Source organism: Prionailurus viverrinus, chromosome A2, assembly GCF_022837055.1.
Source record: "Prionailurus viverrinus isolate Anna chromosome A2, UM_Priviv_1.0, whole genome shotgun sequence".
Classification (NCBI taxonomy): domain Eukaryota; kingdom Metazoa; phylum Chordata; class Mammalia; order Carnivora; family Felidae; genus Prionailurus; species Prionailurus viverrinus.
In genome coordinates this window covers 26,939,698-26,967,681 of record NC_062562.1, presented here as the reverse complement: position 1 = coordinate 26,967,681, position 27,984 = coordinate 26,939,698, and the positions used below count along the sequence as shown (strand labels likewise).

The 27,984-nt window shown below is 39.6% G+C and overlaps 1 protein-coding gene across 8 annotated transcripts in view; it reads left to right on the top strand.

Annotated features, from left to right (window-relative positions):
• The window catches only part of FHIT (fragile histidine triad diadenosine triphosphatase), a 1,426,527-nt gene that overhangs the window by 1,241,115 nt on the left and 157,428 nt on the right, over window positions 1-27,984 (top strand). For all 8 annotated transcript variants that reach the window (XM_047850991.1, XM_047850990.1, XM_047850994.1 and 5 more), the window contains one exon: window positions 2,714-2,782. In XM_047850991.1, coding sequence (XP_047706947.1) covers window positions 2,714-2,782 — 69 coding nt within the window. The remainder of the gene's footprint in view (window positions 1-2,713; window positions 2,783-27,984) is intronic.

Below are 27,984 nucleotides of genomic sequence, written 5' to 3'. Positions count from 1 at the left end.
CAGGCTGGGTAGAGTGAGGTCTGTGCCCTTGGGAAGAATCACCTACATAGTGAGCTGTTTGTTGTCATCAGTATCACAGTACATTCCAAGTGGTTACTGATGATCAAGCATGGCATTTCCAGGACTGGGTGATAACAGAACTTATGGAGTAGCCCTGAACACTAAATCTAGGCAAGGAAGGTAAAGAAAAGCAGGTATGGATGGACCTGGACCCAGGAGGCTCCCCTAAAAGAATAAGTTCATAGCCAGTCGTATTTCATTAGTGCATAACAACAGACATATCCCTAAGGATAAGTGATGACCAGAGTGCAGGAAGCCAGGGGAACATTTACTTATTGGTGTTCCATAATGCAATAGGGCAGACAAAGCAGTGAGTGACTGTGGTGCCTCTGGTCGCATTTGGCAGGAAAGAGGTCAAGAAACGGATGGACAGTCTAATCAAGTGCTTCTCAGACAGTGGCCCTGAACCAGCAACACCGGTATCACCTGTGAGTTTGTTAGAAATGCACATGTGGGGCCCTGGTGTCTCACCAGGCCCAGGTGCATGCTCAGATTTGAGCACCTGCAGTCAAAGCAAGAGAAACAAGCTCTAGCAGAAGACGAACTAGAACGATGCCCCATTCAAGGAGCTTCTTAAATATCTTCCTTGCTAGCATGGGATCTGGTCCCTGAATGTGATCTCTACTTGGTCTGAAGGTTAAAAACAATGATAATAAAAATACATAAAAAAAAATAAAAGCAATACTGCTGTAGCGGCATGTGTTGAGTACTAATTATGTCCTAAGCAGCATGCTGAGCACAGGCTTAGCTTTGATCCCTCTTAATAACTAAGTGAGGTAGAGACTGTTGCACTCTCACTGCAGCTGAGGACACGGAGATATAGGCCCTTTTGAGGCAGGGGCTGCAGCTAGTAAGTGGTGGGTCCAGGGTTTGCATTGGGTAGTTTGCACAACACTGGTCTGGTTATTACACATACAAGGTTGTGTAATACCTGGTTATTACACATACAAGGGAGATGTTGTGTGGGTGGTTGGATGGAGTGATGGATAGAAGAAATGAAGATAAGGGAGCAGGGAAGAAAGGAAGGAAGGAGAACAAGAAGAAAGAAAGGAACGGGGAAGAAAGAAAGGTGGAAAGGAGAGCTGCAGGTATGGGAAGCAAGGTTTGAGTGAAGCCTCCTTCTAAGATGGGCTATTCCCTTACATTGTGGCACTTTTCTGGTCTCACTTTGAAGTCAGCCAGCCTGTGTCCTTCAGCACATTTCAGCCTGGGCACATCCTCCTTTGTTTTCTCCTAACACTTTCATGGGTAGTCTGCAATTTATTTTTCCTTATTTGTTGATTCTCCTTGTCTCCCTATGCTCACACAGTCTTTGTAACTTAAGTATACGCTCACCCCAGTTGCTGAGCAATCTGTGACTGCCTTCATTGTTGACTGGAGAATATTCTGGCAATAACATGTCCTTCTTCGGGGACGATGTGCTCTGGGGCTGACATGAAGCTTCTCTGTGTTCATTCACCTTGGACCACCTTTTTCCCTGCCTCTGCCTTAATAGCATATCATTTCCCCCCTCCTTTTGCAGCAAAGCCACAGAGACACTTAATCTCCCATTCTCCAGAGGCCCTTTGGAAGCTCAGAGCCTGAACTCCATAATCAAGAAGGGGTGGGCGTGATCAGGGACAAAGTTTGATTCTTTGTCAGCTTCTCTGCATTTAGGCTTTTCATTTTCACGTTCCTCCACACGGTTTGTAATAAACACAAGAACATAGCTCAAGGGCAGGAATGAGGTTTAACTTGAGCAGAGGTACAATAGAGGCTATTTGGAAAGTAAAACTTTCAAATGGCAGTTTAGCCTTGAAGAATATATTGAATTAGATATGCAGTGTGCCTTGATTCATGATCTCTGCATAATAGCATTGCTATGTATATTACCAGGGTGCTTTCATAGACTGGAGACACGGGCTGTTTAATAGATCAGCCTCACAGAATGAACCAAAACACTCATGAAGAGCATGGGAGCAAGAGTCACAAGACCTGGATTCCTGCACTGACTCTGCTGCCTCCCATGGGGTCTCTCCCATGGGGACTTTCCTGGGAATAGCTTTCCTCATCTGCAAAGTGGGTGTCAGAGTAGAACTTGCCTCATGGGATTATTCAGAGCATTAAAAGAGATAAACGCTAAGCACAGAGTGTTCTTACCATAGTAAGTAAAACTTTAATAAGTAAGGACTATTTATATTACTTTCATATGATTTTTATTTAGAAACCTTGATTCTAAAACATGGTGCACACTCTTTAATACCTTCATTTATTTGCTTTTTACTTAATGCAATTCTCTCTTAGCCAATTCTTATTTCTTGTCACTTTCAGAGTAACTATGGTCACCTTTTAAACCATGCTGTCACTTGAAAGCCCTGGCTAAATACAACCAAGACTGACAACTATGAATAATTCCACATACCCCATAAAACACTCTGGCATTTCACTCAAACTCTCATATATGCCACCAAGTTGTTCTCTCTTGTTTTGTGCCTCTCTGTTCTCCACAGATTTCAGATACAGTTACTGAAGGTGAACATCATCTCCCTCTGAAAAATAATCCAGCAGGAACCAATGTTGAGTAATTGGGCTTCATAGGAGCATCACTGTCAAGTCTAGAAATATACGAGGAGATAATCACATTTCATTTTTTTTTTCTCTTGAACGTTTTTAGCATGTTCACGTCCACGTTCTTCCAAGGAAGGCTGGAGACTTTCACAGGAATGACAGCGTCTATGATGAGGTGGGTCTGTTTTCTCTGATCTTACTATTTGATCACAGAGGCTGTCAGTATGATGAAATCAAGCTGATGAACCAGATGTCACCCTGGATATATGGTCTTAAGTGGGATTCCACCCCATATGACTTGGGAAGTGGCAGTAGAAGCCAAGGAACCAGGAATGACCATTATGGGAATCAAAGACAAATGAATCATAGTGATTTTCCTTTTCAAAGTAAATGTGGCAGAAACCAAGTGTCTTTGTGATTTCTGCCCTATCATTTACGAGGACACTAAATATTGCCTGGAAATATGGCCCAGAGTCTCCATAGGAGAAAATCGGTAGTGCTGCCAACCAATGGAAATCAAGCTGATTCATATATTATCTTTTTTTAGTCAAATACTATTTAATTTAGAGATGCTTTGGAACTCAGCTTGTCTCTCCTAACATTTATTCAAAGCAAAACTTTGAATTATTGTTACCTGAAACCAGCTGGTTTGAATGAGTGCTGCCCATGTATCATAAACATTTTAGCAGTTAATTGACTTCTGGAAATTTCCATTCAGACACAGAAATGTGAAACCTCTACAAAGATGAAGTAGCAAGGTGATCTGGTCCTAGGACCTCATGTACCTGAGAAATTTCAGGGGTCTGTCTCACTCTGTGGGGTACGTCGCCTATAAGGGTTATTCTGGTATAAAATATTGGAAGATAATTTCAGTTTAACTACCCGTTGTAGCCAGTGATGGGCAAGTATTTTCCCCAAATGATCACGTGGCAGTGGTGCCCTAAGATGCTTGGTTGGAAAGGATTTTGAGGCTTTTCTGGATGAAACAAAGACAAATGTTGTGATTGGTTAACAATGTCGACCACAGATGTCAAAGAAAGAGGTGCCATTTTTGTCACCTATTTGACGCTCCTGTTTTAAACCATGGAGAGCAATGTTTAAAATACATTTTTAAAAATTTGGTTGTTCATCATGTGGCTCTATCCCTATGTTTATCCCCACCTGGTTTTATATTTTTAGGGTTTTATTTTTTTGTATTTATGTGTCATTTAAAAAAATTATAGTATTTCTTGGCAATAACTGGTATTAAAGTGGCTACCCAGACCCTGACAATAAAGACTGAGGGGCCATCAGTTAATTATGAGACTTACAATTAATTTTTCTGGGATCTATTAGATTCTTTGTGGTGACTGATGATCATGCTTTTGGGATGTCCCTCAATATACTGTGCTTCCTGTTTTTTCCAAGAGCTGCAGGAGGGATGTGCAGGGGGAAATGCTCTAGTGACTCGTCCCTAAGTACTGGTTTTTGGACCAGTTGCTGCAAATCTCATTTCTCCAGAGATACCATCCCTGGAGAGTCTGACCCAGTAGATTGCAGAGGCATACTGAAATCAGAAGTTATGAGAGCATAAGAAAGTGCCCAGGAGATTTCTGATGCATGGCTAGGTTTGGGAATAGTCTCTCTCCCAAATTTGTGCTTTCTCAAAGTTATATCCTATAATATTGTAATTTGAACTCATTTTCGTTAGATGTGGAATGTGACTTGGAGTTAGTAAGGGCTTAGTTTGCATTGGAAGAAAATCAGAATTATGGAGTAATTATAAAGAGATGCCTTTTAAAAAAATATGAGTACTGATCGTATTAGCATAAACTAAGGTTAATAAAATGTTGCCAAGTACAGGCTATTTTAATGAATAAATTAGCACATGATTTATATACAAGTGAATACTGCTAAAGTGTTATTAAAAGTGCTTGAAAACACTGTTTTCTTGGGCTGAACTGTCACCTTGAAATCTTATTTATATTCTGAATGCATTCATGACAGGAGCTATGGGGCTACATTTCAGCCCAGTTCGAGACACGATGTCCAACACTGAGGTTGGTGTGTGGCCTTTCTCTCCTTCCTTACTCTTTTGCCCTTGTGTGCCTGCTCTCATAGCATCTCTAGCCCCAGAGATGAGGCAGCACATATTCCTGCCTCCTACCTATTTGGAGAAGCATCTCAAGAGAAGGAATTACTGTAAGAGTTCTCTTCTTTTCTTTTTTTCAATTAACCAGTAAGTTGCATGCAGTATAGACAATACCCACTAAGGGAGATGGTGATATGAAATTATGAAGAGATTGAACTTCGGGCACCAGAAGAGTGAGGTTTAAACCCAAGTTCCACCTGCTAATTTTGTGACCTGGGACAAGTCACTCAAGCTCTGTTTTTAATTCTCTTATCTTTAAAATGGAGCTAATACCGTTCAGAAGACTATTATATGAAATATATGACACACTGTACTTGAAAAGCTTATTGCAGGAATTGGTACATACTAGGCATCTATTAATAGGTAGGTGTTTCTCTTCTTATGATCATTACTTTTGTTTTTAAAAACTTAGCATTTGGTGGGTAAATGGAGAGCTTGGATTCGAAGTCAGGTCATTGGATGTTTCCATTCAACACTCTTTTCAAGGGTCAGATTTCCAATTTTCTCTCTACCTTTAACTGCTTTTTCTCAGATTCATCTTCCTTTTTATACAAAAATATAGTTTGAGTACATAATAAGATAATGTCTTGAAAGTGGCACAGGCAGCATGAAGCATTGCACAAGCATTATTGGTACAAGAGATAATGTACATTAGACTGAATGATCTTAATCAGAAATGATAGAGTGATGAAGTACAGCATTCTTTATGCTGATGGGGGCACTCACTCTAGATTATGCATTTGTCGCGGAACTACAACAAACAAACTGCCATGAAGGGTAGGGAGTAGGGAACAGGGACAGCAGAAGACTGAGCTTGATAAAATGTAATTGTGTTCCTACTGCTGTGGAAATAGAAAATGATACCTAAAGAAACCTTAGGTTGTAAATTGGCTAAGAATATGGTGTTCTCCCTGGGCGCTGTTTTAGGAGAGATGGTGACAAACTGGAGAGGGTTCACAGCAAGGTGATTGGGATAGCAGAGTCTGGACACAGTGATCTGGGGAGTAGTTGAAGGTGGGGATATTTTGTTTAGAGAAAGGAAAACTTGCAGAGAGAAGACAGTGACAGAGTCCCTGTTTGTAAATATATGAAGGGCTGGTACGTGGGAAAAGTATTAAATGCTCTGTGTGACTCTGGGAGTTGGGGAGGGGAGATTTGGAACTTTTAGGCTAAAAGGAGCCAGATATCAGCGCCACATAACAATAGATCAAATTGATAGAAAGTGATAAACTTTTAGTTTTTAGTACCGTGTGTGTGTGTGTGTGTGTGTGTGTGTGTGTGTGTGAAGGGGGGGGGGGGTGGTGGAGCTTCCCTTTCCTGGATCTATGAAAGCACAGATGGCCATGATTCTTTAGGTGGACATCTACATCCAGTCCTTGGAGGGACCACTTAGTTCTATGATTCCTATCTTTACAAATCTGACCCATTGAATGATTACCTTTATTTTTAGGTTAGGAAAGTTCTGTAACAAATAGTGTGAGGTATTCTTGTTGTTGTTAGTATTACAGCATTTGGGTCACTGACTAATAAAACAAACTTTTTGTGTTGTTCATAGAAATACATGTATAGCTCACCTCTGACTTGTGTGAGACCATACTCTATTGATTTTTCTCTTTCTCAGCCTGCTTCCTACTTTTTCCTCCAGTTCATTGTTGCATATTGATGGTCCATGGGCTCTGCTCACCTCCTCATATGTATTTTATTTTGCATGCCAAGTATTTCTTTTTTAAAATTTTTTTTTTCTCAACGTTTATTTATTTTTGGGACAGAGAGAGACAGAGCATGAACGGGGGAGGGGCAGAGAGAGAGGGAAACACAGAATCGGAAACAGGCTCCAGGCTCTGAGCCATCAGCCCAGAGCCTGACGCGGGGCTCGAACTCCCGGACCGCGAGATCGTGACCTGGCTGAAGTCGGACGCTTAACCGACTGCGCCACCCAGGCGCCCCGCATGCCAAGTATTTCTTAATGAGTCTGAATGCTTTTAGGTATGTCACACATTCTTTAGGTCCCTACATTCCCCACAAATCCCTGTCTCTTACCAAGCCTTGCTTCACATGTTTATGATACGTGTCTGGACACTGAAGGCATTGGATTTTGAGATATGCCCATTTCTTGGCCTACTCCTCTTCTTTCTACCACTCAAATGTTACTATTCTACAGGATCGTCTGTCTAGTCCACTATGCTCGTCACTTCTCTACAACCTCTGTTTTACCTCCTTGGTTACTCATATAGCGCTATGGCCCTGGGAGTTTGTCATCTTCAGTGCATCCTGAAATCTCATTCTCTCTCCCCACTTGCTTTTGTCAAACAGATTATTCTTTTTCCCACCTCAGGGCTTTGGCACATGTTGTTTTCTTTGCCTCTCGCCTCAAGTGACTTCATGTCTTCATCCAAATCTCAGCTCAAATGTCATCTCTTTGAAGAGTTCTTTTCATCGATCACCCCAACCCATCTAAGATAGATAATCTCTTATCCTCTCTGCAGAAATTCTATTATTATGTTTATTTTCTTCTTAATAGTTACCACATTTGAAATAATTTATTAGTTTAGTATTCAGTGCCTGTGTTCCCAGCTGCACTGTAAAGACTTGGGAACAGGGACCTAATCTGGCATAGAGGAGGTCTTCAAGAAATATTTGTTCAATGAATGAGTATATGAGGGAATGAGGTGTTGAACTAGAAGAATTTGACATTCCCTACTAGTCCTAAGGTAATTTAAAAGGAGAGCGCATCTTGATTTTCAGGGGATCAACTTATTAACTCGTAGCTACATTGGGTAAGATTCTGACATGGTGATGTCAGCCATTTGAGGTTAATCTAATGGAAGACTTATGGAACAGGATCTATTGGTCAGAAATCAATGTGCACACAGCTTCATCTTGTTGCACATCAGAAAGATGGTGAGTAATTATAAACCTCGTCTGATTGCTAAGCAAGTCTGGTGGATCAAAACAAGTCATGTGTCAAAGTTAACTTGTCTCACCCAAAAAGCTAGACTTGAGTGTCTGTAACAAATACAGATGTGAGATTTGCCAAAAGCAGGCTTGAGAGTTCTCTTGCTTTCATTTTGACCTCGACTATCATCTCTTGAGATTATCATTATCTGTTCTTCCTCCAGCTTTCTGTCCTGGATTTGTCTTTGTGCATTTTGTTCACTAATGTATCTTCCCAGTTTCAGAGAATGAGTCTCCTTCCACTCCCTCAAAACTGAGTTCATATTCCACCCATTACAAGACAAAATTTTTATTATAAAGCCCTTTCTGTGTTGTTTTCCATGCAGATCTTATTTGTCCATTGCTCCCAAACCCTTTCTATATCTATGTTCTTGAAATTTTCATGAATTATGTGAGGCCTTCTCTGAACTCAGTGGGCCCTCCATTATCTTGACAAGTTGATGAAGATTATGATAATGACATAAATGGGTCCTTGGTTAAAAGAGAACATACAGCTAATGTGGGGGAGGGAAATGTCCATTGCCTAATGCCATGGTACATCATCTCATTAACTCTGTAAGGCTTACCCTAGCTGCGTCCCAAATAAGCAACTCTCATAACTGTATTAGACAATTCATCAAATGTTTATGGGTGACATTGAATGGTTGTGATTGTGCACTGTATATAAAACCCATTACTGATGAAGGAAGTGACTATTATTAAAGCAAATGGGAATAGCAATCAGCAATTGGACAATTCAACCATGAATTTCATAGACAGAGCAACTGTGGGTTCAAGCATGCCATAGGAAACAATTGCTTGGCTTAACACAATGCATGAACAAAATCAATTTGCTAAAATGCAGGTCATTTGGCCCTGAGGGCTGGAGAAAACTATTATATTGCTGATAATATTTATTGTTGAACTTGGATCTCTTTCACACACCATTTGACAATGGGCTCAAAGTCCATGGGTCCCCAGTTGACTCCAAAAAGGAAGGAATGTTTCAATGAGACAGTTAATTAGCTTTTTCTCTTCTGGGTTCAATGATGTCTTCATACTGAGGAATGCATTTTTGACTGAGAATTTTGGAATGAAAATTTGGTTACCTCTTGCAAAGAATAAAACAAGAACTCCATGGGTGCTTCTAAATTCATGAAAACCTAAAACAATCTTAAATGCTTAATTGAAGCATAGTTAACATATAGTATATTAGTTTCAGGTATATGACAGAGTGATTTGAGAATTATATACATTATGAAAGGCTCACCATAAGAAATGTGATTATCATCTGTCACCATAGAAAGGTATTATAATATGAGAACTTCTAGCTCAAAGAATCTTTATGTGATATAACCAACAAATAAATATATAATTTAATTATCTTTGACATCAAATTCTCCCTGGTTGGATCTCCAAATTCTCTTTGGCTACCTATTTTATTGATAAGAAAATTTAGTAGACATCTGGTTTACCCTTTCCTATGTCAGATTATTACTCATTTAAATCTTCCTGTCCCTTGGAAGAGAGGAATGTCAGATTAGGAGAGAAGTATTCATCTGGTTACAAATTATTTCTTCCCATTTTTCCTAGTAAAGATAATAATTTGGGGATTATACAGTTCAGATTAATTACCACATATGAAATGTTGAGAAGAATGCAGGATTATAATGGTGGTGATGGCGGGGTGGGGGCCTCCAGAGAGAATCACAAAGTCATTGGATACAAGACTGTGCTGACAGCTCAGAGCCTGGAGCCTGCTTCGGATTCTGTGTCTCCGTCTCTCTCTCTGCCCCTCCCCTAGTTGTTCGTTCTCTCTCTTTCTCTCTCTCTCTCTCTCAAAAATAAACATTAAAAAATTTTTTTTTTAAAAGAGAGGACAGGTATCTACAGGATGTACCTCAAGGCAAAGGATGCCACCTCTATGGTTTTTCCTGGCGTTGGCTTTGAGGACTGCCACCCTGTGTCAGTTTTCTCAGCGTTACTCTCCTCTCCATTTAAATATGTTCAATTGCATATTCATGAGAAATAAGCAGCAAAAAGGTAACCACATGCCATTCTATCCATCATATCAAAGTAAGACCACTCCATGTTTTCTCAATAAGGCTTTGTTGTGCAGGGTCTGTTCTGCCTTCCACAATGAATCTTCTCTCCAAACATATATATCCTAGCAGAAATCTGTAAAATCATGCAGCAGGCAAGTGCCTGCTCTATGAAGTCCTTCTCGCTGAGATACCTCTGTCACACTTGTGCTTTCAGTCACTCAATGCTGCAGTCAGACCTCCACTAGCATCAGTAATTGAAGATTGGATCATTTATATAATTTTTTATTTTTTTTTTAATTAAGGTTTATTTATTTTCAGAGACAGAGAGAGAAAGAGCGTGGGGAGAGAAGGGGCAGAGAGAGAGGGGGACACAGAATCTGAAGCATGCTCCAGGCTCTGAACTGTCAACGTAGAGCCTGATGGAGGGCTCGAGCTCACAGACTGAGATCATGACCTGAGCCAAAGTTGGACTCTTAACCGAATGAGACACCCAGGTGCCCCAATTTTTAAAATTTTAAATTAGGTTTATATTCAAGGTTCTTGACTTAACTATAAACAGTCGCTTACTAAGAGTGTCCAAAAAATTTTAGTAACCTTGGAGACTATGGTCCACTAAAGAAAACTATCTCACATAAGAAATTTTTCCAAATCTATTTTATTTGAAGGTTGAAAGTATAGGGGAAAAGGATAGGAAAAATTATTGGAGGAATAAATTATGTACAGAAATGGACAAGTATAGCAAGAGGAAAAGAGATATGAACTGGGCATTGACACTTTTGTACCAGTAAAAATTATAACGGCCTCAAAGAAAAAAAGTCCCCAAACATTTCACTTGATGTCTCTTTTGTTATTATTATTTTTTAACATTTATTTTTGAGAGAGAGTAAGTGGAGGAGGAGCAGAGAGAGAGGAACAGAGGATGCAATGTAGGCTCTGTGCTGACAGCAGCAAGCCCGATGTGGGGGCTCAAACTCACAAACTGCTCACAAACTGCAGGATTATGATCTGAGCCAAAGTCGAATGCTCAACCATTTGAGTTGTGCAGGTGCCCCTGACTTGATCTCACTGTTAAAGATGAAAAGCAAAATAAGCAAGAATTAAGGATGAAAGAAAGGTAAAAACTAATATAATTTTAAAGCCCCAAAGCATTGGATTTTTTTTTTTTGCTTTCAGTTATCAACTGTCATTTTTTAGACAAAAGAATGATATACTTAATTATAATAATCTTTATGAATGAGTCTTATTACCCCTTAGCTTGCAGCAGGACCTGTTCTTTGAATCTATCACGTGTCACATTCCAGCAGAGAAGAATACTAGGCCTCCAAGTTACCTGCTTCAGAAAAGACACACGGGGCCCTGGAAACATAGCCTGGCTTTTGGAATCCCAGCCTGTGGGCCCAAAATGTAGCCTTACCTGTGTTATCATCAGATCATATCTATTACAATGTTCCCAGTCTGTACTTTGCACATTGTATATTAGAGAAGCACCGCCCAACAGAAATATAATATGAGTTAATATGAAGTTACAAATGTTTCAGTAGCCACATTAAAACTAGTGAAATGAAATTGGTGAAATTAATTTAATGATACGATATTTAACCTACTCTAACCAAAGGTTATCATTTCATCATGTAACTAATGAAAAACCTTATTAATGAGATATTTACATCCTCTTTTTGTATGAGTCCTTGAAATCCAATATGTGTTTTATATTTCCAGCATATCTCATTGAGACTAGTTCCACGTGGCTACTCTAGTGGCTACCAAATTGGACAGTGCAATTTGAGAGCTTTTTAAATCTTAACAACTTCATTTGTTTTCATAAAGTACAACTTAATGCAAAACCTCTTAATTTTTTCACCCTGGCCCTCCATATCCAGAGGATAATAATTTATTTTTCCTGCTCCTTAAAATCAGAAGGTAACAGAAGAAATATGTCATCGAACAGTTGACTTAGGTCCTGTCATCCCTAATCAAATGTTTTGTGGAAGTTTTAACAGTGAAATGATCTGAAAGATGACCAGGTGGTTTCTTCTATACAGATTCTACATTCTTTTATTTTTTTAAATGTTTATTTATTTTTGACAGAGAGAGGGAGAGATAGACAGAGCATGAGTGGGGGATGGGCAGAGAGAGAGAGAGAAAGAGAATCTGAAGCAGGCTCCAGGCTCTGAGCTGTTAGCACAGAGCCTGACACAAGGCTCCAGCTCACGGTCCGCAAGATCATGGCCTGAGCCGAAATCAGATGCTCAACCGACTGAGCCACCCAGGAGCCCCAACATTCTTTTTAAAAATTTTTTTCATTATATTTTTGCTAATTTCACCAGGGATGTTCACAAAATAATCCATGAATTTTGGAGGACAGGGGAACCACTGTTTTGATTATTGTTTCTTTGGGCCATTAATCCTTTATGGGTGGTCCAAACACCAATTGTTCATGTGGTCATACTTTTTTCCAATTTTGAAAATAAACCCATTAACTGTATTTTTGAGGCACTGTCAGGCTTAAAGCTGGGGACTCCAGATCCAGATTGGTTGTTTCTCACCTCAATTTCCTCATCTGTAAAATGAGGATTGTGATGGGACTGCTGGAAGAATAAAATAATTTATTACATATTAAGCCCTAGAATAATGCCTGACGCAGTGTTAATGCTTAATACATGTTGGCTATTATTTATGTAATTATTAGCAGTATTATTACTGTTCTGTTATTATCAGAGAAACTTCTAAAAAGTTGATAGGAATGAGTGAGTGAGAAGTTGGAAGCTGAAGTAGGTGACTGTCCAGAAGCTACATTCTCTGGAGACCCAGGAGGTTTTCCAAATGCAAGGGACCCATCAAGGGGAGGTCATGCAGGTTTAGTGTCATTATCTGTGACCGTCATTATGCCTGCCTGTGGGCCAACAGCCTTCAGAGACATAGCAGTTCAATAATTTGTGACCACATTAAACTTTTAAGCTGCCACAAGTATGCAGCCCACACTGTCCAGACCTGCAAACATTTCCAATGACAGAATCCCTTCTGGAAAAAAGAAATTCTGGTTTATAATTTTATTCCAAGGCTTTCAGATTGCTTTACCTTACTGTTTTGAGATTGTTGTGGTCCCCTAGATTTAGAGGAGTAAGTTGAGAGATGCCAGATTTTCTTTCTAACCCAGAAAATCTAGAAAAGGCTCCTATACCTGCAGAGCTAGCTCTAAAATCTACATGGTGGGTCAATAGAGTGGTTTGTTACAAGTTCTTTAATGGTGAACTTGTTATTTAAATCTCAATATCTTTTATGTTTCCCATCTTTGAAATGGGAGAAGGGAATTTGCTTCCAGGAGTAAATAATAGGTGAATAGTGATAAACAATTCTAATTCTTAATCCTGTTTCCTAGGGAGAGGACTAATGAAAAATACTAATAGAATAAAAATGTCATTATTACTTAATGAGAGTCTACAATGTGCTGAACCCTGTGCTAGGTGTTATACATACATTACTTGAATTTTCTTAATCCTTGCAGGGTTGATATCATTAATACCTTTCAATTAAAGCTAAATATCACAGCAAGTGTGTGTTTGTCTCAAGACCTTATAACTAGTTCATGGCAAAAATTTTATTGCAGTCCATTTGACTACAAAGCCTTTGGTCTGAGGCAAATATTATCCCTCATTTTAATTGAAAACTTAAAGATAGTGAGATGAGTGATTTTTCTAGATTTTTTCTAGTGATTATTCTAGACTCCCAATGCTAAATCTCAAGCAGTTTCAAGATCTCTGTTCGACCTTGGAGACATTTGCTCAAACAGACATATCCTAGATTTTCACTAAGCCCATAGGTCCTGGACACACCACTTCTAATTAAGCAGCTAATAAGACTTAGTGTTTAGGAAATTGGCATTTTCCAAAGTTAGCCATTTTCTCTGCTTTTTGAATATGAACAACTAGTCCCCACCTAGGTACTTTATTATAGCTCCTTTATATATATATGTATATATATATACGTTTTATATATATATATACATATATATATATGATTCTACAATTCCCAAGGTCATCCTTTCTGAGATGGTTTTGCGCAATGAACCTCTTAAATACTTTTGCATGCCTTATAGTGTATTCATGTCATGATAACACAGTAAAATATTTAAGAGAAAATTGCTGCCTTTTCTTCCTCAAAAAGAAACAGTCCTTGCTTACAACTCTCAATGGACCATAAATATCTTCTAGGCCAGCTGTACCAGTACCTGTTGGAAACGCTTCTTACATTGAATATTCCCTTTTCCCTGAAATGAAACCTTGCTCCTGAGTCTTCTTTTTCCTTTAAAAGAATTTTGGTTCTTTTTAGAAAACTCTTCAGAGATCTTGAAGAGGCATGTGTACAGTTAGGTCAAATCCATGCATGAACCTTCAACTGGCTTCTCCAGTAATCTTGGCCTCATCAGTTGATATGAAGACTGAGGCTGAATTCATTTGTAACAACCTGAAATAAGTGCCCCAACTTGTTTCCTTATGACATTTTCTGTCCACACGATGTGTCTGCCCTTTATCAATTTGCCTTCCTTCCCTGCAGCACTGGCATAGTTTCTTCTTTCAAGTCTCATCTCAAAGTCAAAAACATGAAGACCTTGGGTGGTTTCATCGATTAGTAATTTGGTATACACCTGAGTTCAACTTCTTGAGAAAAATGAGGGACATTTGGTGATATCCTCAAATGGAGAGGGAAATTATGATGTGTTTATGACTTTAGCATGCTGAGGAGGTCATGCATCCATCAAGTGCAGGGTGGAGCAGTGAGTACATTTATCTCCAAGAATAAGAAAACTGAGGCACAGAGAAACCTAATAACTTTTCTGAGGTCATCCGGGATAGAGAGAGAGAGAGAGAGAGAGAGAGAGAGAGAGAGAGAGAGGAAGGGAAGGGAAGGGAAGGGAAGGGAAGGGAAGGGAAAAGAGAGGAGAGAGAAAAGGAAGGAAGGAAGGAAGGAAGGAAGGAAGGAAGGAAGGAAGAAAAAAAAGGGGAGAGGGGAGTGGGAAGAGAAAAACAGACAGGGGAGTCATACTACCCAGTTCTCTTTCACTCTGCTGCCTCCGTGAACTCCCAGAAGAGTCTTAATCCCCTTTGTCCTCCCTACCTCTTCATACCCAATAAATCCCACTATTCGATGGAGTAGGTTCTTCAAAGTCATTTGCAGAACGGAATCTGTTACTTCCCTGACCCTCGGAATTCAGAGCCTAGTTCTTGTGTTTCTCAGTTCTGTGGCTTTTCTTTGTCAGGTGCAAATTCCTCCACTTGCTTTTTGGGTACTACCTTCTTTCCTGTCAAAATCTCCTCTCAAGAAAGAAACCGTATCTTAATTGTAACGAGAGCAGTTCACATTGTTAACTTTCCTGAGATGACAAAGTATTTTTCAAACTAACACAGCCTTATGCGAGGAGAGTAGGATTTTAAAGCTGGAATATTAGGCCTTAGTCTGGAGGTACAGTGTGACTTTGTTGGTAACTCCAGAACCATATCACAAAGGCCAGCTCTGGACCTGGTACTCATTTCTGGAATCTACCTGCAATTAGTTTGAAAAGTGGCCCCTGAAAGCCCCACCAGCACTGAGATAAATCAATCTAAGATAGAATAGTCCTCATCCACCTTCATATTTTGGAATTGTGTCAACACCCTGCCAAGAATATAATAGATATTTCTATTCTATTCCACTATAGGCTCAAAAATGCTGTTATTGGTATCATAGTTTCCACATTACCTCAGAGTATGTGCCTATAAAACTTGTATAACTTATCTATTTCATTTGAAAACTCTCTACCTGGGAAATAATTTAAAGTAAAAAAAAAATAGAAGAATATATTTTAATGGTATGTATTCATATATATGGATGAGTGCTTTAAAATAATTTTAATGTGGGGCGCCTGGGTGGCGCAGTCGGTTAAGCGTCCGACTTCAGCCAGGTCACGATCTCGCAGTCTGGGAGTTCGAGCCCGGCGTCAGGCTCTGGGCTGATGGCTCAGAGCCTGGAGCCTGTTTCCGATTCTGTGTCTCCCTCTCTCTCTGCCCCTCCCCCGTTCATGCTCTGTCTCTCTCTGTCCCAAAAATAAACATTGAAAAAAAATTTAAAAAAACATTTAAAAAATAATAATAATTTTAATGTTGTAAAATATTGGGATATAATATTGAATGAAAATAGTGGCATATAGATTGAGAATAGTATGGAAACACATACTTCTAGTAATTAAAAAGGATTGTGGGGGCACGTGGGTGACTTAGTCAGCTAAGTGTCTGACTCGATTTCAGCTCAGGTCATGATTTCATGGTGAGATTAAGCCCCACCTCTGTGCTGGACATGGAACCTGCTTAAGATTCTCTCTCCCTCTCTGTCTGCCCCTTTCTCCCACCAAGTGCATGTGCATGTGTGCACACACATGCATCCTCTCCCTCATTAAAAAGAGAGAGAGAGAGAGACAGAGAGAGAGAGATTATAGCTGGATAATGGAATCATAGGTCACTCTTGTTTTCTTTCTTCATACTCTTTGGCATTTCCCAAACTTTATATAGTGAATGTTCAAAATTCTGTAATTTAAATATGATATTAGGTAGTAATTTTTTAATAATCAGACATTGTGTTCTTCTTCACTCATTGACAATGACCATCATTTATGGGTAGTTGGCTGGTGAATGTAGTGAAAGGAATAGACTTTAGTTTTGGTGAATCCCTCATGGGAGATGCCTGTTCATGACTTACAACTTGAACTGAAATGCCCAGAGAAGTGGCCTTTGTCAGGTTTCCACTCTCTGACTTGTTAGTTAAAAAAATTACTCTTCAGGATAACATTTTCCCTGAGCTCCTGCTCAGAGTCACAAGAAAGAATACATTAGATATAATGCTCTGAAGTCTCGTTCTCCCTAGTCACTTTGTCTTCAGTTTCTTCTCCATACCAGGTCATCCCTTACTATTTCTGAGGTTCACTAGTGGCCCATATCCCAGTTATTAATTTCACGATCACCAACTTGACTCTACAAAAATGAAATATTCTTTAATCCCCAAGTTGGGTTTAACTCGTGGTCATGATAGCAGACTACTTCATCAGCTCAGGGCCAGTTCAGGTCAGCAAACCCAGTGCCATCTGAATCAGCTCAGTCCTATAATTCAGCCCTGTTCTGGTTTACAACCCCTTGGTTCAGCATTCTGCTCTCTGGGGCCATTGTGAGCCACATGTCATGTGGGGCAGACAGGGATTATGTAGTCCTTGGCTGTTGTTTCTTTGGCCTCTGCTGTATAAGTAATCTGCCTGCCTGGTCCTCGGGTGTATACTCCATCCATGCTGACACCCACAAGCATGGCAACCATCCTTTGAGGGTTGATGGTCATGGTCTTCTGCCTCCCTAGGTGTCCATGGTTCTTACAAGGCCTCTGGTCACAACACAGGGAGGGCACTTACTCTGCATTCTTTTCAACATTCTTCTCCTGGACACAGAAATGTCTTTCTGTTCTTCCATGCTTTTCTTAGACCTGCAAGGAGATTTGGGACTCCCTGGCAGATTCTCATGTTGTCACTACAACACTTGATCGTTCTCTTTGTGGAACAATGTGCTGCCAGAGTTGTGGATGGGGAAAGCTGAGTACCAGTACCTTCTACTCTTGGATTCCCAATCCAAAGAGGAGGTTTCCAGCAAGTCACTGTAAAAGGTAGAATGATTGTCTACCAAGGGTGCTCATGCCCTCACTTCCAGAACCTGTAAATATGGTACATGGCAAAGAATTAAGGTGGCAGATAGAACTTGAGTGGCTAATAGCTGACTTTAAAAAAGGGAGATTATCCTGAATTATCCTGAGTGGACCCAATATAATCACAAAGGTCCTTAAATGTGGATAAGGTAGGTGGAACAGTCAGTGTCAAAGTGATGCAGGCTGAGAAAGACTCCATTGGTCATTGAAGCAGGAAAACAGATTTTTTCCCATGGGCCCTCCAGAGAAGAATTCATACCTGCTGGCATCTTGATTTTAGCCTATTGAGACTTATTTTGGACTTCTGACCTCCAGAACTCTAAGATAATAAACCTGTGCTGTTTTAAGCCAGTACGTTTTTAGAAATCTGTTACAGCAGGAAGTATCAAATTAATGTATCTTCAAACCTCAGGGTTCAGCATGGGATTTGGAAGAAGGGCAAGGGTGGAAGCAGAGTACCCTAGAGTGTGCTCATGAGCTTCCTCTCTTTCTGTCTCTTTTTGTCTCTCACTTGCTTTATCTCTCTTAGTTCTGTCCCTTTTCCAGTTTGAAAGTCTTTTTTCACGTCTGGGGTTGGGCAGGTAGAGCAGCTTAGCCTCCTTATCCCTGCATGAATCATTTCTCGTCCTGGGCAGTACCTTCTGCACTTAGAACCCCTGTGAGTGAGTGTAGGACACTGCTTTCTCACAGTAGATATACTTCCAGTTAGCCGAAAGAGAGGGTCAAGAGGGAAATGGCCCACCAGTGATTACTTTGAAATAGTAGCTCACCTTATATGGATAAGAAGTGAGCAACAGTAACCACAGAGAGACCAGAAGCCACTAAGTACCGTGGGGCAGTATGCTCTGAAGAAGGGCCATCCAGGTTCCGGGATGTGACCGCCTTCTTGCCTCTAGAGAGGCTCACGTCCTGGCTCTGTTGTTAATGAGACCTTGGCCAGTTCCCTGTGTCTGGGGCTCAGTTTCCCTTTCCTCAAACTGAGAGGCCTCATCTCATCTCGGCCACCTCTAAGCACACTTTCAGCTCTGATACTTTGTAATTCTATGACACTAACTAGTTCAATTGAAAAAGAACCACTTGCCCTGAGGACTCCCTCCCTTTGATTTCTGCACAGAGGCCACATTAGCATAGCAGAAAGGATATTGACACTGCAGTTGACTTTTAAAATTCACTGAGAAGAGGAGATAAAATGAAAACACACCAGATGGAATGTGAGCTCCCTACTATTTCAAAACTTAGATATTTCCACTAAATGTTGGCACAAACTTAAAATTAAATATCATCTTGAATGCTATTTACAGTTTTCAAAGTGACAACAACAGTAGTCTCCTTAGAAAGGGAAGACTGTGATAAGATCGATTCTATCACTTAAGGAATTTTATTTTATGGACGGAAAAATCAAGAAAATAGTTAGCTGGATATACAAATAATAGTGGGAGGAGCGGGGGAGTCATGCAGACAGTTGAGACACAATGTGTTTCCACCGCTGACTGACTGGGGCCTCCAGGAACCGCGTGCTGAGAAGCACTGTGAATTTGGCTCTCTTTTCATCTCAAGCAGATTCACTAAGTAAATTTTGACTGTCTTTAATTTTTAGGGTTCCTACATGCTGTGGTTCTTGATCCATTTTGCGTTACAGACCCCTTTGAGAGCCCTGCTGAATGCTGAAAACCCCGTAGCTAAGAAAAATTTTAAATATTTACACAGATACCATAAAGATTTTCATTTATTGTTAAGATTTTTTAAAGCCCCAGGTTAAAAATGCCCAACTTGAGATAGAGAAGAATGTTCTCAAAATGTAGGAAATTAGTAAAACTGACTTTGTGCAAGAAGTTTTACACACACATATGCATGTAGTACACACATGTACATAAACAGTCACACATAATCAAGGATTTATATTCACATCCTTGAGGCTCACTCTGTTGACTCAAGACCGAACTGTCTCCATTTGAGAGCATTTGAGTGTTTAGTTATTCCTTTATAGAGCCAATGTCAGAATGCACAAGGAGGAGGAGAGGTTTTGTTTTGTTTTTTTGAGTTTTTTTTTGTTTGTTTGCTTGTTTGTTTTGAGAGGTTCTTTTGAAAAGGAAGTATTCACTGGACCCAGGGCAGTGAGCTTCATTGGGGAGCCCGTAATTGAACACATCTGATGGTTGACTCTGTTGCTCCCTTTAATTAAAAGTCCATTCTCAGAGTCATGTAATAGCTTCTATAAAACTGAACATACAAATTCACAAAGAATTAGTATTTGCACTTTTAAGTTTGTTAATTGATTTGATTTCTCGTGTTTGATGATTATATAACACCAAGGTACAGAAAATAATTATCTCAAAATCTACCTATCATAAATCTTTTTGAAGTGTTAAGTAGCCTTTAAATAAGTTGTAAAAATAGGAATTCTTTTGTCTTTTCTGTCAGTGGAGGAAGTTACATATTCAGTTTTTCTATTCTCTAATATACTTCTCATGATTGTTTTTTAAGTGCAGGATGACTCAGACTATGGCTCTATAATATCAAAAAGATAGTTTGAAATTCAAAACTTTTGAAGAATCACGGAGCCCGTTGATTCCAAAGTACTTGAAAAAAGTGATTTTTTTAAAGAAAATCTGTTTACAGCTGTTTTCATTTTTCATCTTCAATTAACATTTTATATGCAGTGGCCTTATTCATCCTGCACATACCTACGAAAGGCTTACTACTTGGGTAGCTGTAGGTCAGGTTGATCTAGACATTTGAATTCAAGTGATAACATTGCTCAAACTTAATGCATCTGAAAGTAGAATACATCCCCTTCTCCCATAAAATGTCCTGCTCTTAACAATCCCAGCCTGGTTTCATCTCCGGTGCATTCTTGAAGCCCATTCCCTATATACTATCGTTCATCATGTTCTGTTAACTTTTGTTGCCAAACACTTTTTATAGTTATTCTCATTCTTGGGTAGGCAGAAGTCCTGGACTTCTGCTCTCTAGAGGTTTTCTGAGGCTTTCTCAAAGCTGCCAAATCATATTCCTCAGTCTACTTCTCTTTTGATTATGGGTGAAATTAGAAGAAAAAAATCACATAATTTTGTCAATGTCATATTTTTTCCCCAATCTCTTTGTGAAGTTTGGGGAGAGATATTTTAAATTTTTTTTTCAACATTTATTTATTTTTGGGACAGAGAGAGACAGAGCATGAACGGGGGAGGGGCAGAGAGAGAGGGAGACACAGAATCGGAAACAGGCTCCAGGCTCCGAGCCATCAGCCCAGAGCCCGACTCGAGCGGGGCTCGAACTCACGGACCGCGAGATCGTGACCTGGCTGAAGTCGGATGCTTAACCGACTGCGCCACCCAGGCGCCCCTGGGGAGAGATATTTTAATGCAATTCCAAATCACACCAAAATTATATTTACTTTCTTTTTCTCCCTCCCTCCATTAATTCTTACTTTCCTTTTTCCTACCAGTTACTTTTGAATCCTACGGCATGGATATGTATTTAATTTCCCATTTAGGGGCTACTGTTAAATTTGCCCTCGCTTTCACCATTATTTTGTGGCCATTATTATTAACTTTGTTAGGTCTTGAGGAAGGAGATTATTCTTTCTGAATTCTGTCATCTTTACAATGTACCTTTTTTACCAGGTAAAAAAAAAATCTTTTCTTTTCTTTTCTTTTCTTTTCTTTTCTTTTCTTTTCTTTTATTTATTTATTTATTTATTTATTTATTTATTTATTTATTTATTTAATTCAAATCCTGGCATTCTAGTGTTTTGGCAAATCCAAACTTCTTGACCGATGCTTTAAAGATCCTTTGAAATCGAAATTTACCTCCTCATCCAACTTGCCTCTTGCATTGGTGAACCACTTGCTTAATCAAACTGCCTACCTTGTGGGTCTAGTAGAGAAATAAATCATTCCCACCTTTGTGCTGTTGAATTTCTACCTCCAGTAACTCTAGAAGCTCTTTCCTCCACCCTTGCTCTGTCCAAACTTCAAAGATATTTCCTGACTACTCCAACCCACAATAATCTTCCTTCTCTAGATCTTAATGTACATATATTTAAGCACTTAGATTCTCAGAGCAACAGAGCTGAAAGGTTCAGAATAATCTACTACAGTTTAAAAATGGAGAAACTCATGTCCAGGTGAGTTAATAATATTAATAATGACCATTAAAAAATAGTGTTTATTTATTTATTTTGAGAGAGGGAGGGAGAGAGTGCACGTGCGACACATGAGTGGGAGAGGAGCAGAGAGAGGCAGAGGTAGAGAGAGAATCCCAAGCAACTCCACACTCTGCAAAGCATGATGCAGGGCTCATACCCACAAACCATGAGATCATAACCTGAGCTAAAACCAACAGCCACATAACCAACTGAGCCACGCAGGTGCCCCAATAATATTTATCATTTTTAGCTCCTACTGTGTGCCAGGCACTAGGTTAGAAACCTCTCATATTTTTACAATAACAGTTTTTATTCAGATATAATTAAAATACTATATAATTTACCCATTTAAAATGTACAGTTAAATGGTTAAGTGGTTTTAAATGCATTCACAGAGTGTGCAATCATCAGTATTTAATTTCAGAATATGTTATCACCCCCAAATGAAACCCCATGCCCAAGAGCAATCACTCCCCATCCCCCTTCCTCCAGCTCCTGGAAGCAAGTAATCTATTTCTTTGTCTGTGAACTGCATACTGTGGACATTTCACATACATGGGCATTGTACATTATGTGTACACTGACCTCTTTATGTGTACACTGACCATTATCTGTCACTGACCTCTTTCCACTTAGTATCACGTTTTCAAGGTTCATACATCACTGTACCAAAGTTTGCCCATTTATTCATCAATTAATGGCCATTTGGGTTGATTTTTACTTTTTTAGGAATAAGGCTGCTGATGAATAATGCCGCCATGAATGCTGATATTCATGTACAAGTGTTTGCGTAGGCACATATTTCTCTTGAGTATATACATAGGAGTGGAATTGCTGGGTCATATGGTTTAAACTTTTGAAATACTGGCAACTGATTTTCTAAAACACCTACACCATTTTACATTCCTACCAGCAGTGTATGAAGGTTTCAATTTCTCTACATCCTCATCAGCATTTATTTTCTAACTTTTTAATTATAGTCATCCTAGTGTGTGCAAAGTGGATCTTATCGTGGTTTGGATTGGATTAGCCATTCTGGATGGCTAATGATGTTGAGCATCTTTGCACATGCTTATCGGCCATTTGCATAACTTCTTTGAAGAAATGTCTATTTGGAGCCATTTTAATTGGATTATATATATTTTTTACTACTGAGTTGTAAGAAAAATCTTTCATATTTAACTCAATCCTTGTGCTTCTTTCTGGGATTGGCAGACTTGACTTTACTTTGTAGGTAAAGCAATTAAAGTTCAAATATGTTCACTCATTTGCCCAGAGTTCCACAGATGGCAAGGACAGACTAAGGCTGAACCTCCAGATTTCTGACTCTCAGACTAAGATATTTCCTAATAATGTGCCCACTCATAGTTTTTACCATTTAACTTGAAAAGTAAAACAGTGGAAATTAAGGATGGTAAAAGACCTATTAGCAAAGTTCAAAAGATAGTGTACAGATGAGCAGATTTAATACTGTAAAGGAAAACAGGGTTAAATGAGAACAAAAACAAAAGAATAAGGATAGTGAAAGATTTGATTAACAGACAAAACAGGAAGTAAATGTTTTCTTTGAATCATGCTGGTCACACACTTGGAAAAAGACAAACCAACCTCAATATGATCACATGAAGGAAGGACTGAAAAGACTCCAAACAATTTGGCCTAAGGCAGAAGCCACCCCTAGTCCCTGTGAATACATGGTACAAAAGGAGTGAGCAGTTTAAGCACAAGTGGATGGCTTAGTGCAAGGTGGTACCAGAAATGGCACCTGGGGGAAGTCAAAGAGAGTACAAGGGGGAGGAAAGACATTTGGTTTTGTCAAAATTTATAAATCCTAACATCCCTGTGTGCCAACATTATGAGTACTACAGGCTTATTATTTGTTGACGTTGATTTAGTCAAGGAGCTAATATAGCATGTGGCTGAAAAGTCCATGTCACTGCACCTGTTCTCTCCAGCCTGCACTGTTGCTAGGAGGAACCATCCACTAGACAAAGCATGCCCTCTAGGGGTAGTCTGGGACTGGAGCCACTGAGAGCCTGTTGCTTAAGTCACTGTCACTGTTGAGGCCTCTACCCCAGAGGTTCGGAGCTATCTAGAGAGGTGAATCCAGTAGAAACCATTTTGTATTGCCTTTGTTATTGTGCTAGATGAAGGTGAAGAGCGTGTACAATGCCTCCTGCTGAGCTTCTGCTCTGCCTTCATGGTGCCTGGCCCAGGGTTTGTAAACTATAGTGAGTGGGCCCATGGCCTGGTTTTGCGAATAATATTTTATTGGAACATAGCCACACTTGTTTGTTTACATGTTGCCTGCAAAGCCTAAACTATTTACCATCTTGATATTTACAGAAAAATTTCCATTTACTGGCCTGGCACAGTATTGGGCCCACAACACCCAATTCTTAAACCCTCCATCGACTTGCATACTTTCAATGTCATCTAATTGGCATAAAGCTACAAAGAGCCAAATTTTTATTAGTTCCATTGAGACATTTCTTTCCCTAGGTGAGGGTTCCTCGATGTTTAAGGCTGGATGCTAGCAGAAGCCACAATACCATTGTTTTCTTTAAATGGTTAAAACCTTTCTTGCCTCTCTACTCCAGGTGTGTCAACCCACCCCCAGCCATTATCTGCCTACTCAGATGAGGTCATTTTCCATTTGTGGAAATGCCTGAGAAGTTCAGTATTTCACCTACATCATCTCATATGCCCACATGTGCCCCTGGAGGTAATGTCACCTCTTATTTCTGAAGTTCATTGCTAGTGGAAGAGCAAAACACAGAAAGGTTATGTCACCTGTCCAAGGTCCCACTTTGAATCATGCTCAGGGTCTGAATCCAGGCCTGGAAAAACGTGGATAGGTGAGGCTATTGTAGTGGGGAGATGGCAGCAAGGACTCTGGCGACAGTCAGACCTAGAGACAAAACTTTTGCTGATAGCCAATTTCATTCATTGGGAGTCTCAGTCTCCTCACTGACAAAATGAGGCTAAAAATATTTTCTAGGTCATAGAGTAGTTTGAAGGCTTCTTTCTGACAATGTGTATTAATTGCCTAGCAGAACACCTGGCATGTGATACTCAGTAAAAGTTAGCAGCCCTTGCTGTTGTTGCTGTTACTATTATTATTTTACTACTGTAAGTAAAAGATCAGTGTCTCATCTTGAGCTTCATGGCTCTTCATTCAGCGTCTAGAGTTATAAGGTCAAATGCCCACAGAAGAAAGAGACCATAAATGATTAAAGTCAGCTGGGAGTAAGAAAACAATATCTGTAGAATGTATTTATTATTTAAAAGATGCAGCTGCATGTTCCTTTCTGGTTCATTCTTGCCAAGCAGGAATGTAAGACTAAAATTTCCAGATCTAATAATTATTCCTGGAAATATTAGTTTTTAACACTGGAAAAAAAAGACTCTTCATTAAAAAAATACACATGGCAAAACACTACCAAATTGAAGGTCATATCTGGTTTGCAACTTCTTGAATGAAGTCAGTAAAACCTTATCTGGGAAAGAACTTTCCTGGGAAGCTCTGCTTATATTTACTCACATCTAAAGATGGTTTCACTCTCTCACTTGAGCATCCAGCAAATATTTGTCAAATAATTCTCATGTGCCAAACACTGAACTAAGGATTTAGAGATGATCCAGAGTCCCTGCCCTCGAGACAGTCACATCTAGTGGAAGGAACAACATGTAATAAAGTAATTATAATAGAGTGATAAATGAATATTTTCAAAATATTCAAATATTTCAAAATATTTCACCCACCACAGAGGGAACAGGAACAGGAGGGGACATTTTTGTTGAGTCTTATAGGATGATTAGGATGTTGCTAGACCAACAAGGCGGGTGGCACAGGGTAACACAAGCCTTTTAGTCTTGTGTTGTGCAATATGCTAGTCACTTGGCATACATTGCATGTGGCAAATTTTATTAAAATGAAATTAAACGTCCAGATCCTTGGTTGCACAAGCCACATTTCAGGTGCTCATTGGCCACATATGTTTAGGAGCTACCTCATTAGTGCAGAATTATATCATTTCCTTCACTGTGGAAAGTTCTGTTGGATTACATTGATTTGTGGTATCAGTGAAGATACAGGTACCCCAAGACTCTAACAAGTTTAGAACATTACCAGTAAGGGGATGTTGTCGGAGGTAACACCTGGAGTTGGAAACATGGGCAGAAGGCAGAGCAAGATGAGGTGTATATGGCAATTTACAATTGTTCTTCTCGTCATTGACTATGCTGGATTCAATATGCCATCATCTACCCACCCTCCCAACCACTGCCAACATATTTCTGGCTTCTTTTCTTTACAGCCGACATGAACACAAATATATCACATGGTCCTAAAAAAGCAACATTACACTTGTATATGTTCCAGGTTTTTGCAAGGGATGGCACACTCCTAGTCCTGCCTCAGACGCTGCCTGTGAATACTAAATATTTCAATGATTTTTTTTTCACAGTAACAAAACCTATAAAAGGGAAACACACTTAAGTTTATTTTCATACCATGCCGGTCCACATTGCTGAACCATATTTGGAAGCCTAAGAAATTATTGCTATGGTTATGTATTGAGAATTACTAAAATTATTTCACGTATTTTCATTCCATTATTTCATTGTCTCTGCTTATAAGAGATTTAAAAATATAGGATGAACTTTTATTTAGTGCTCCTGAAAATAATGCAGGTGACTTATACTAACACATTGTTAATCTAATTTGAGCTATATCTAGTGATTGGTAAACGTTAACCACTTTTTAAAAATTGTTCTGATGATTAGTCTTATGTTGGGTTGATTGTAGTTAAACAAAGGATGCAATTTGGGGGTTAATTTGGAAATTCTAGAAAATGTTTTTGCAAGTGGAAGTTTATGCATAACTCTTTTCAGATGAGGCCTTTTTTTCTTGTCATAGTTCATTTACATATCATTTTGTTCACTCTTGAGAAATCTAGTCATCCATCAAATAAGTGTTGACCCCTTACTTTGTGCCAGGCTCTATGCTCAAAATATAGCAAAGTAGATGGTCAAATTTTCTGCTCTCATGGAACCAACACACTAGTCAGGGAGGGATGGCCAGCCACACAAGTATACCTGAACAAATTAGGAATAAGCTCACAGATTTTGTCTCATAATCTGAAGGCAATAAAACAAAGTAATATGTCTGATAAAGCAGGGGAGAGAGCCATTGTTTATCCTGTATAGTCAGAAAATTTCTTTTTTGATGGGTTGACTTTAAATTGACTACTGTATGGGGCACCTGGGTGGCTCAGTTGGTTGAGCATCCAACTTCGGCTCAGGTCATGATCTCACAGTTCATGGGTTCGAGCCCTGCGTGGGGCTCTGTGCTGACAGCTCAGAGCCTGGAGCCTGCTGCAGATTCTGTGTCACCCTGTCTTTCTCTGCCCCTTTCCTGCTCACACTGTCAATCTCTCTCTCAAAAAATAAATAAACATTATTTTAAAAAAAAAAATTTTTTTTTTCAATGTTTATTTATTTTTGGGGCAGAGAGAGACAGAGCATGAACGGGGGAGGGGCAGAGAGAGAGGGAGACACAGAATCAGAAACAGGCTCCAGGCTCTGAGCCATCAGCCCAGAGCCTGACGCGGGGCTCGAACTCACGGACCGCGAGATCGTGACCTGGCTGAAGTCGGACGCTTAACCGACTGCGCCACCCAGGCGCCCCAACATTATTTTTTTTTTAATTGACTACTGGATGAAATGCCAATGCCAGCCATGTAAGGATCTAGAGAAAGATCCTTCTATGCCAGTATGGAGGCTCTGAAGGAAGAAGAAACTTGATAGGTTGGTTAAGTAGGAAAGTGGGTGCTTTGATTAGTGGATGTAGAGGTGGGCAGATGCCAGACCTTATAAGGCATTTTAAGCTCCAGTAAGGACTTGAGCAGGTTTTAAATACAAGAATGATGTGCTGTGATTAGTACCTGTGCAAGGTTATTACTGTGTAGAGAGTGGAAGTTAGAGACCAAAAGCAAAAACAGAGTGACCCATTAGAGATGACGATGATGGCTTGTCCATGCCTTGTAGCAGTAACAAAGGAGAGATGTGAGTAGACTGTAGAAATACTTAGGTGGTAAGATTACAAAACTTACTATTAGGGTCTAGCTGTGGCTGTGGTTACTGGTGTAGGGAAGGTGGGCATGTAGGAGGAAGGGACAGATTTATTAAAGGTGTCTAAGTGTTTTGTGCCCAAATAAGCAAAATCATATTTGGCTATAACTTTTCTTTTCACCTTACTTCATGACTTTGATGTGGAAGAAATGTCTGCTCTGCTTTGAGACAAGAGATGACCTGTAGTGTTTTCTGCTGTTACAGTTCATTCACCCCACAGAAATCTAAATATAGTCCTTATTAAGTATTAGGCATTATGTTAGGAACTG